General features: G+C 32.8%; 1 protein-coding gene across 2 annotated transcripts; it reads right to left on the reverse strand.

Annotated features, from left to right (window-relative positions):
• Positions 1 to 315: 315 nt before the first annotated feature.
• LOC130729999 (seven transmembrane protein 1) lies at positions 316 to 12,071 on the reverse strand. 2 transcript variants are annotated; one of them, XM_057581870.1, is made up of 16 exons: positions 11,282 to 12,071; positions 10,196 to 10,246; positions 9,257 to 9,482; positions 9,114 to 9,156; positions 8,294 to 8,320; positions 8,086 to 8,175; positions 6,440 to 6,597; positions 4,980 to 5,148; positions 4,773 to 4,895; positions 3,678 to 3,797; positions 3,299 to 3,319; positions 3,047 to 3,105; positions 2,822 to 2,912; positions 2,271 to 2,374; positions 533 to 723; positions 316 to 434 (listed from the first exon to the last, which is right to left on the reverse strand). In XM_057581870.1, the coding sequence occupies exons 3-14, from the start codon at positions 9,460 to 9,462 to the stop codon at positions 2,324 to 2,326; spliced, it is 1,158 nt and encodes a 385-aa protein (XP_057437853.1). In that variant the 5' UTR covers positions 9,463 to 9,482; positions 10,196 to 10,246; positions 11,282 to 12,071; the 3' UTR covers positions 316 to 434; positions 533 to 723; positions 2,271 to 2,323. The 2 variants fall into 2 exon arrangements, with proteins under 2 accessions (XP_057437853.1, XP_057437851.1); XM_057581868.1 differs by having other exon boundaries at positions 316 to 723.
• Positions 12,072 to 12,086: the final 15 nt, after the last annotated feature.

Genomic DNA, 12,086 nt, shown 5'->3' on the forward strand with positions numbered 1-12,086 from the left:
TATATGTACTCCTATAAGTAAGTTTTGTCCCTAAAAAACATCCTTATTCTCTAAGATTATTTCTTATATTTAAATTACTTGTGTAATAGCTGAGTTGAATGTCGAAAGAAAGCTGGCTTCTATAGACAGTAAAATTTATGTTAGAAAGGATGAAAGATCCTTACAAATGCAAACAATGTCAGAGAGGGTTGTGAACAGAATTTGATCATAATAACAGAGGATGCCTAATTGACCATGTCTGCTGAGCGCTGATTACAAATCTTAGCTCAATGTGCAGCAAATGCTAGTAAAGGACAGTCAGATTTAGAGCCAAACTTCATAAATCGCAGCATATTGCACAATTTTCCATTAGTTGTCAATAGATTTAGGTCAACAAAACATGAGTGCTGGTTGAAAGTTGAAGGCAACTCAAGTAATGTCTTCATAAAGGGCATCTACAAGTAAAAATGAATTGATTCTTATAATATCTGGCCAAAATTCTCAAGGTAAACAAATAGCAAAGTTAGGAGGAATGCAAAATGGAAGCAACAACCTCAAGAACAAAATTGATCAGAATCACTTCCTTTTTCTAGTCACTAGGCCGATTATTGCAACAATTAATCAGTTATCACCATTCACCAATTCAGCTTCATGCTCACATGTGTAGGTCAAATTGGTGGAGATTAAAAGATTGCTATCAACATCCATGTCAGCTTTATGAAATAATCTTGCTGTGATAAAGATCTGGAGAAAATCAGTAAGATTTATGGTCAAGTGAAAGTGAAATGAACTACAGAAGACAGCATTATAAAGCAGAATATAATTGCACAATTGGCACAATGCTGACAGATACTTTATGGTAATGCATGAGTAATGCTGTTAAATAACATGAAAAGCAAACATTAATTATCTGAGTAAACAACAATACATTCATCCAAACAAGAATTTGGAGAGAAGCTATTTTCACAATGTTGGAATCAGAAAGACATGCCAATTGCCAAGCTTCTAGATACTGTTTGATGACTAATACCATATCAAACCAATGCTCTACAGAACCTAGCTTTGGAAATTTTGGGACTCTATCAGTTTGAACACCAGATACCCTAAATGCCTTAAAGCTCACAAAAAGATACATGCCCTTTTCTACATTTTGCATGAAAATTATCTCAAATTCATTGATAGATAGCATAACGCAAATTTGTCGTGTACTTTGTTGGGTCATGGACGCATAATATTTTTGAAAACAAAATTTCCATGAGTAGATATTTTCATTCAGTATTCTTTATTCTATAAAAAAATACAAGATGAATTTATAAACACAGCTTGACGTGGGATCCAAGCTTTGAACAGATCAAAGTTATGTTGGATTTAAAATTGATAACTGATCATGATCATTAAGACACTGCGTAAATTCTGAATTTTCATGCTTACCTACATATGATGGAGACAAACAGAGCATTATTTATGACTTCATCCTTGACGATTTTTCTTTTTTTATTTTTAAATTCCTATTTGTCATTTTTTACTTTGCTAAAACACAACTAACCTTCATTACATAGTATTCCAAATAGCCCAACAAACTTCCAATCAATATTGATAATTAAAGTTCCAGAATAGTACAACTTTTGTTGTAGTTGTTAATGAATCTCAAAGCCTTACATGTTCCAAGCTGGATCATCTTTTTCCAATTGAGACAGGATCCTTTTCTTGCTTTATTTGTAGTCACATTAAGACAAAACCAGGTTAAATATTTAAAACGAATAATCATTTCTTACCTCACAAATGAGGTGTGAAGATGTGGAGGAAGAGAGATATGAAGAAAGGAGAGAGAAAGTAAAGATGTGATAGGTGATATGATTGATAGAGAAGGGAGAAATAGATAGAAAATGAAGGTGGAAAAGGAGTGGAGGTGTGTGAATCATTTCTTACCTCACAAATGAGGTGTGAAGATGTGGAGGAAGAGAGATATGAAGAAAGGAGAGAGAAAGTAAAGATGTGATAGGTGATATGATTGATAGAGAAGGGAGAAATAGATAGAAAATGAAGGTGGAAAAGGAGTGGAGGTGTGTATGAATCATAACTCTATTTAAAACTATTACCGCCTACTCTTTTTCATTAGTTTATTGGAACAGTATTAGTCTTTGCAGCCTCACCACTCCACCACCCACACGAAAAAGGGGATAATTGAAGAAATGTTAGTAACCCAAATGCATGACATGAAGAACACACATACCAATATGACATAAAAACACGCGCATGCGTAATACAGAGGCAGAGTGAGAAAGAGAGACCTGATAATCCTTGTTTCTTCCTCAATAAGTAGCCGTGTGATGGTATATTTAATCTATAGGAGTGAGGAGGTCCAACAGCGGAAGTATATAAACTGCATTAAAATCTAAAGCAGATATTAAGGTAGACATACTTCTTCTGCATGATAACTTTTTGTACATGGTTCAAGAGAAACCTAATATACACATTTTGCTTTCAATTTAACTTTTCTTTTTATTTTAAACCTTATAGTATAATATGTATAATCTTTTCATTTCAGTTAAAAAAATGGTCCTTAAATCCTGTCTTTAGACTTTTTTTTTTTTGGAACTCGTCTACTTAGACTGTTTCTTCAGTGTCTATAACCAGAATTCTTATAGACACTGAGGTCTCACTATATATCCCTGGTAAATATGCATCACATAATCAATATACATACGTTTTTAAGTTCATAAGCTAATCTCTGAGGCTATCTTACCTGATCCTACAGATAACTTTTACTATGTAGAATCCATTTCTCTCTGGCAAGTGGCAAGAACAATTTGTTAGAAGATAGCTATAGAAGAAAGGATACAAAAGAATCAAGAAGAACGCATCCTCCTGCATCTACCAGCCATGGAAGATTTGGTCCGATTCTTGACCAATCCAAGCTGATAACAAGTATGCTGCATAAAAAGACAAAGTACATGTTCGTTGAATATATGTGATAATTTCACACCTTGGCTATATTTTCAATTGGCAAACACCATTTTGGTGCTCAGACTTAAAGTAGAGAAGATAATATAAACCGGAAGCATACCTTGCTACATAAGTAGCATTCCCAATTAAAGCAAATAGAAACATGAAAGGACTGAGGCCCTACACATAAAAAAAGACTTTAAACTCTTGCCCTATGTGTTAATCAATATATATCTTTTACTGCTCTCATAAGAGTGATATGTGAAGGGAGGATATTTCTCTGCCATACTTCTATCTCAGAGTTTTCAGTTGCTAATGATAAACAATAATAAAATACATATAAGATCATAGCTTTAATAGTTCGAGTCCTAACCTGAACATGCCCCCTTCTGATCTGCAAAATTGATGACAATAATGCATCAATTTAAACAATCCGCTAAAGTGCATGATTTAATATAATATGGAGCTTATAGATGATTTAAAAATTTCTAATATACTATGGGCCACGTTCTCATGGAATATACCAAAACAAAAAACTATCATTTATCCTTGTCTAGTATATGTATGTGGAAAACATTCTGTATTCTATTATTTTCTTCATAAGTGGCGTGATGAATGACTGAAGTCCATTACCAGTATATACTAACAAAAGAAGTTCATTACCAGTTAAAGAATAAAAAATCTTATCTGAAGTAACAGATATTTTCTCTGTTGTCCAACCTAAGCTACTGGAAAATAAATACATAACTCACATTTAAAAGAATTTGAGGTAGTCTTCCACCCATATACATAAATGTCATTGCCCAACCGAGGAAGGTCCCAATGCTATTGTTTCCTGACTCGCCATTTTCTGACAACCGATCCCAACTAACCTGCAATTGCCATATGAATTGATGACAAGATAAATAGGGAAAAGTATATTTAATTTTAGTTTTGTTTTAACATACTTGAAAGTTTAAAATCAATTTAACAGTTATGAACCAAAAATTTCAATGCTTAAGCTATTAGGGGAAGCTCATGAGTCATGAGTGATTTTATATTTCATGCATGTTACCTTTGGACTTTATTCACAGACTATCTACAGGCCCACCCTATATCATGCTGAAATTTAATGTCTCTTTCAGAAGAATGAAGGCAACAAGGATTGAATTTTAAACTACATGAACATAACTACTTTGATACCATGTTATGAATTTTCTATTGCAAGAGCATAAGCTATTGGCTGAAAGTATCTGAGTGGTTTTTTTATCTAATAATAACCGTAAATACTGCTTAAGACTGAATCTTTAGTCATCTAAAGTCACTATCTCACCCATAGTCGACGATGACCTAGTCATTGCCAACTGATAACCAAGAAGTTTCAGATTTTGAATAACACATTCAGAGGGCACTAACTGGTTCAGACGTTGTAGTCTTTTGTAAGGGCACAAGGATGTCATGTATTCACCAGGAATGGGAAAGTACATGGGAAAGGTTTGTTAGGGACAAAGGAGATGCTTAAAACTACGGGGGATCATCACATTGGGCTAAAGACAAAACCACAAGTGGATTGGAAACCACATCTTTCACCCAAAACCTTAAGGCATAGGGTGTATGGGTCCTCTCACTTATAAAGTGCTCAAACTTGTCCTTATCTTCCAACGTGTGACTTACTCACACTTAATATCACAACAAATCAAATTAAACAAAAACAATGTAACCAATTAGATAAAAAAATATAATGATCTAGTTATTCCTGTTCTAATAGGATACATTAAGTAAATTATATAATATCAAGTTGGCATTAAAGCAGGGATGGGAATCATGGGATGATTTTACAAAGGTAGCCACGTTGAGACTTGTATTACCTGAAAAAGCTTTCGTCCAACATAAATCACAAATTGTTGTCTTGGGTTTGAGAACATGGGATTAATTCTTTTATCCAGGGATTGATGCAGATTGATGGCACCAAGAAAAGTTAATGCTGACACCTGAAAATGAATAGAGGCAATTAGATCTCAATGCTAGCAATGTCATAGTCATGTACAAAGCAGTAGTAGAACAAGAATGTTTACAATACAAAAAGTAGTTTTAATCTTCAAAGCTGGTGCAGATTGTGTGGCAGCAGCTGAACCAAGCAAGTTCTCATGTATAGAATCTAAATTAAGAGAACTAGGTGCCATTCTTTGGGCTAAGATGGATCCTGCTGTTGGAGTATGACTCCTGGATAGATATCTTGCTGACCTAATGAATTAAGAAAAAAAAAGAGTATGCTAATTAGAACTTTCCACTGGAAGTTTTGTGAGTATAATTATGGTTTTTCTCTTTACATGACCTTAAGAGAAATCACCCATAATCAGAAAGCCCAAGAGAAGGAAGACAAATCTTAATGAATCTTAAATATTTCAACTAAAAAAAACTTTCAAAGATAAAAAACCACATGAGGTCGAGAAATACTGAAGAAATCAATCAATAAGACATAGTTTGGAGCTAGCAGTAGTTCATCATGAGCAGGAACTAGGGGCTCAATAATAAACTTGCTATTGAGTGATCTTATTTTCACAAACAATTCTTCCACAAGTTCCAAAACAGCACAAACTTTTATTCGTTTATCAATTCATTTCTTCAGTTTTTGAATCAATGTACAAGTCTCAATTTTTCTTATAAACTATCATTTTGGTCACTAAAAGAATAGGATCACAACAATTTAGTCCCTGAAAAATAAGTGATCAATGTAGAACTTAAAAGGTGGAGAGTAACATTAATTATATCAAATAAGTCTCTCAATAATAAAAAGAAGGCCTTAAATCAGTCCCTCAATCATGTAAAGTTGACATCAATTTAGCCCTAAATAATAGGAATTAGGAAATAAATCGATTAAGCCCCCTAATCTCAAATTTTGTGCACAAAAGGATGGTTTTGATGCCACATTCAATTATCGAGGGACAAAATTAATGCATTTATCTTTTTTTTTTTGAACGAAATGCATTTATCTTTTAGAGTAAAGTAATGTCAGCACAACCTTTCAAGGAACCGAATGGATTATCTTTAAACAAATAGGTATATCAGCAGATTGTGTAGAGTATTTTGTGGAAGTAGCATTTCTCTTTGATGTTAATACCCAAATGGAAGGATATTGAACCACAGAATTGATTAGGGTAGACACCCAAAAATTCCTCGTAGATCATCGTTTTCATTTAAGCAAAGATTTTGCGTAAATATTCATGAGCTCTTTGAATCTTATCCTTCACAGAAGCAAGGCTTATTGCCAATTTTCAAGAGAACAAGCTTACCCTCGCATTGAAATCCTAAATAAACCACTAAACACCATAATTTGAACGGTTTTATAAACTGAAGATTAATCCACTTTAAACTAAAAAATCTTTGATGAAATTAATTTATGTAATTCAATATATACTGCCCAAGATTCAGGGAAAATCAGATAGTTTCTTCAGAACAAGCACATCAGGATATTGAGGTTGACAATGAAGCTAGAGCACAATTTGAATAAATTTTAAGGAGAAAGATTCATTACTGGTAGAATAATTCTCTTCCGGTAGATATTCTTTGAGGGGGTGCTGGAAGAGAAATAGGAGAACTCCGACCTGTGCCTCTATTGAAATAATCAAACTCTTTACTCTGTTCAGCATCCCTGACTTTTTCCACTTGTTCAACTTTTGTCAGTGTCTCAGCCTGCCCGTGTTTGGAATGATAGAATACAAATGAAAATAATATGTTAGGCAATTAGAGTTTACTGAAAGTATCTCAGTTAGTTCACAATTGTTGACAAATTTTCTTTAAAATGGTTTTAATTAGGAGTTATGACAGTGTATTTTGTAACTTCCTCTACCACCCAAGAGATAAAGAAAAAATGGCCACAAAACTCTTGGCATGTATAAAACCATTTTTAATAAAAAAAAAATTTAATATAGTAGCTAAAACAAAAAAGAGAGAACTATTTTTTGTGCTTTAAATGATATGGATTATCTGCGGTATGCAAATAACTACAAGATACCTCAGACAAATGGCTACTTAGAAGTTAGAACCTGTTTGTTTTATCTTCAATCTCTGTTAGACTTCCTTTATCATTCAAAGAATTGAGGTTTAAAAGTTCCCATCTTGCTTGGATACAATATCTGGTTGGTTTAAATTATGTTTACGATGGCTAAACTTAAATTTTAGTATAAGAAACTTAATCACTGTCCCATTGCATAAAATTAAGTTTACTTGCATTTTACTGTACTTCCCACCATGCATTTGGATAGGAACTGGATGTATTGAACGTAGAAAAACACAAGGTTGCTGAGTAATTGAAGAGACTCAGCCACTCTCCCTAAGTCCCAAACCCCAAAATGATCCAAAAGATATCAATACTCACCCTAAACTCTCTATTTATAGGCAGCATGCCTCACTTACTAAACCACCCACTAATTAACAGACTCTCACTAACTGAGCGTCTCTAACACATTTCGTTCTTTACTTTATACTATGTGCCCTATGGTAATTTTAGCTTTAAACACAACTTCCTTAGTTCCTTTTATTCCATCCAAGCAAAAACATTTTTTTTAAACTTGCTTTTACAATATCATTCCTAAGCACAAATTCTTTCTCTCAAAGTTAAGTTTACCAAACATTAAAACAAAAGGACCCAATCTTTCTCCTTGGGGGATAAGATCTACAGACATATTATAATCTGTACAAGAAGTTGAGTTGGTGTGGATAACTAATCAGTTCCACAAATGATCTCTTGTATTTGGACTAGGCTTAACTCAAACCTAAAAGATAACTCATGAAGTGAGGAATGCTTAAGCCTTTATAAGCTCTACTTAGGAAATATCTCTAGTGGATGGTATGTCTCTGGGTCCAAATTCCTTGCAGATTGTTTTATATGGGACTTGAGATACCATTTTGATTACCATATAAAGAGGAATCTGGTCCATACACCATTAGAAACAGAAATTTCCAAGAACAATTATTCGAGGATTAACTTCAATTCACACCAAAAAACAAAAATTACTCGACCATTTTTGTTGTCTACATGCATTCACAGTTCCCAAGAAATCTCATCCTCGCTAATTGAAGGAGGGAGATATACTATTTGCAATTTTGAAAAATATTATAATCAGCCAACATATGCAAGTAAAAAACATTGTATGCAACAAAAAGTATAGGAATTTTCACCTCGAGCTGTCTCTTGTATTTTAATTGAGGATATACGTAACCATAGTAAATGTGTTGTGAACCAAGTGCAACGGTTATAACTGTATACAGCTGCATATTAATACATCAGGTAAAAGGTCACATCAATTAACTAAGACTAGGAAACTCAGATAATCAAGAATGATATCCTAGGTACCATAACCTGACAATCTTCAGTTAGAGGCCTTACCACTGCCGTATATAATTGAGTTGGAATCTGCATAAAGAAATAAAAGGAATCACTTAGCATTCCCTTATTAATTTAAGCATCACCAATTATGTATTGGCATATGATCCACAAGAAGTTCAATATAAATACTGTTAGGATAGAAGGGTATTTGCATGGAAGATTAAAGGGAAAACAAACAAAATCGAATAGATAGTTATGAAAGTTAGATCAGTAAAGGTGAAAATTCTCTACTCAGAATCTTTGTAATTCAGTAAACACAAGTGGAGTGTTCTTATTTTCTTTCCTTTCTATTTTGTTGCCCATCTTTCTCACTGAAAAATCAGAACCAACAAGAGATTCTTAAGTATGAGAGTAATACACGCAATCGACTATCACACAGATAGTACATTACAGGCTATTGAGAGCACACATGTATTTTCCCAACAAAAGCCTTTTGAGATAACAAAAATACGATAGTCTTATTTTGGTGACTAATTATTGGAGAATCTTAGGGAATGACTATGTTAGTGTTAGTATTAGGATGGGTACATACTAGTTGCAATACATTTGGATAAGACTTGGTTTTTCAGTTGAAATACACACACGCACACAATACTAGAACTCTTCTCTCCTATCTCATTCTACAGTAATGAATAATATCTCCCAATATGAAACAAAAAAGAGAGAAGTTAATTGATGGTGCAAATGAAATATTTATAAGTCAATTGACCTTCCAAATCATCCAAAAGTCAAAGAATTCAAAGATGAGTAGAATATTAATAGAGACGATAATTAGGAAGGAAAGCTAATTAAATATTTAAGATACACTAGAGACACTCACAGTTGCAGGTTCCAGCAAGCATCCAAAGAGGTTGAATAGATCTCTACAATATATAAATAAATTGTATCATAATAGTAAAATGCCATAAAAAAAAAAATTCAATGCAAGCATCCACAGGAGATGCTAGTGAAAAGCTAATTTACCCAATTATCCATGTGATCAAGAAAATGACAGAGAGACCTTCAGCTGATTTTGTTCTGTAGTTTGTGATTATTTGAGGTATCTCAGCAACAACCCAAACAAAGACACTCACTGCACCTAAGGTTAAAGAAGCTGTCTCCCTCACACTGCTTAGATGCATTTTGGTCCAAAGGGAGAGGGTGGAGCTCTCAAAGTCAAAGACTCCCATTGCACCAAAGGAGCTGATACCTACAACAATCCAGAAATGAAGAAACAAATAATCAATCACTAGCAGTAGTGCAGTACCAATTGATACTCAGAATGTGGCAGAAGAAAGCCAAAGTTGTCAATCAAGCACATTTCAATCATGTACGCAAAAAGTTAGGTAAGGGTCACATGAATGATTTTATATTACTTCTCTAACACACCCCTTCACGCAAGAGCCTTTTGGGCTTGAAGCGTGGAGAATGCACATGTCCGCCTACCGTGTGCTTTAATTCTTTTTTTTTTATTAGAAGAATTGGGGGCGCCAGAGATCGTACTCAAGACTGCTTGGTCATCGAGTCTCGGATATCATGTCAAACAATCAATTATCTCAAAAGCTTAAAGTGTTAAGGTATTCTCTAACAAATAGAAAAAGGAATCATGGGTTTATCTTGAAAAAGCTAAAACCTTTTTCATGTGCAATGTTTGCACTTTATGAATTGCTTTGATGTTGGTTCATGTTATGATGAAACAAAAAGGTAGCAAAGCGAAAAAGGGATGAATCAGAATAAAGATTGAATATTCAGAATGCAATAATAGCGCTAAGAAACAGAACATTCTTAAGAACATCAAATTCGGTGAAGAATAATAAAACTATCGAATTCCAATTCATGAAGGAAATGAAAAATCACAACCATGTCACTTTGGATTTGGAAGAGAAAGAGAGAGAGAATGAGAAGGATTCCAGGAATGAACACCTTTTGTGGAGGCGGCTTCTTCTTCTTCTTCTTCCAAGTTCCACAGCTATTCTGCAATGGCATTGTGTATATATATGGAATGGTTCTAAGAGCGTGTTTGGATGATATGCTTAATTCAGTTTTCAAGACAAAAAAATAAGTGATTTTACCTTTGAATAAAATGTAAATTTTAATTTAAGTTTTTTTTTAAAGTAGGAATTCATTTGTGTTTGATTACAAATTTAATTAGTGTTTTTCATTTTAAAAAGTGATTTTGGATACAAAATCATAAAAGTGCTTTTGTTCGTGTAAAATTACATCAAAGGACATTTTCCATATACTTTAAAGAATTATTTACAGATAAAATTGTAAATTTGAGTACCATAGAAATATGATTGAATTTCTCTCTCTCAAACCATAATTGATTATTTTAGAAGTTACTCAAAATAGCTTTAAAAAGTATTATTTAAAAAAAAAACACAAAAACATACATAAGTGATTTAAAAAAGAGTGATTATTGAACAGAATAAACAGAGACAATCAAACTCAAAAGTAACCGAAAAATTCAATTTCTGAAAACAAAAACATTAATGAAGCATTTTTTTTAGTTTCATAAGGTATTCCCACAATCGGTAATAATAAGACTAATCTCCTTAGCCTTTGACAAAAGTAGAAACCGGGTTATTTCTTTAAGCTATTAAAGTATATTTTCCAAATAATATGTTTTCATCTTTTTTAAAATAGTAATTTTTTAAAAAGCTGAAACAAACATAAAATTATTTTTAATTAAAAAAAATGATTTTTTTTCTCAAAATAAGGTGAAACAAACGCACCACAATTGACTCATTTATCATTACTTAAAAAAGTAATTTTACTTTTGAAAATAATTGATTCTATTTTAAATGATTCTTTGAAAAGCAGAAATTCACTTTAAGAAGTGATTTTAAACTGTTTCGATACAAAATGTTTCAAATATAAATTAGGGTCATTATTTTTTATACATCGGAAAGATAAATTGCACCATCCAGATATTGATCCCTGAACCTCCCCCACCCAACACACATGTCCCTATCAACAATCTTCATCAACAAATTAAACGTAACTCACATATCATATGTCAAAGTAGGAGCCCAACAACCTAATAGCATCTCTTGAGTCGCTCTTACAAATGACATGTCGATAACCCAACTTCCAGGCTAAACAAAGGACATGCCTGAAGGCTAAATGCTCAGCAGATGAACACACAATCCTGCGGAGAAACCACCCAACAAGTTTGCATAAGCGCTACGTATTAAGCAACCATAACCAACATGTTGCTTGTGATTTGATGTATGTGTAAATCTATTTACATTATTAGTGAATATAAATTAAATCCTATAAAAAAAATTACATTGTCATGAAAATTATTATCTTAAAAAACATTTAAAAATGTATTACATAGTGATGTCCACTTTTTTTAATAGAAAATGAACTTACATGTAAACTATTTTTATATATCCAGCGAATTAAATTTTAAAGAAGTGAGAAAAATTAGTTTTTTCATTTAACTTTATTAGTGGATTCAACACATTTGATTGGTTTAAAAAATACACTGTTATAATAACACTACTCCAGAGTCCAGACATTCCTTAATTCTATTTTGTTTCAATTGGTATGCCTTTCTTAGCTGCAAAATATACCAGCAGCATCGCTTCTACACATAACTTGCTTTTCATTTCATTTAGCTATATGCACTTTTGCTTCTTTTCGTGAAAAAGTGGCAAGAACCAAGAATGTTAATTTTCTTTTTGGTAAGCACCAAGAATACCCTAAACTCTAAACCAAGAATGTTAATTAATTTTCATACATTTAAATTTCATAAATATATCTAAAAGTTTTTTTCTTTCTTTCAAATGAACTAAAACAGAGACGT

This window comes from Lotus japonicus, chromosome 1 (genome assembly GCF_012489685.1).
Source record: "Lotus japonicus ecotype B-129 chromosome 1, LjGifu_v1.2".
NCBI lineage: Eukaryota > Viridiplantae > Streptophyta > Magnoliopsida > Fabales > Fabaceae > Lotus > Lotus japonicus.

Coding starts and splice junctions, on each gene's coding strand:
- LOC130729999 (XM_057581870.1), bottom strand. CDS start 9,462: ATGGGAGTCTTTGACTTTGAGAGCTCCACCCTCTCCCTTTGGACCAAA. Junction 8,176..8,293: donor CTCAATTATATACGGCAGTG/GTAAGGCCTCTA, acceptor ATTAATATGCAG/CTGTATACAGTTATAACCGT. Junction 3,798..4,772: donor TTGGACGAAAGCTTTTTCAG/GTAATACAAGTC, acceptor TGGCAATTGCAG/GTTAGTTGGGATCGGTTGTC.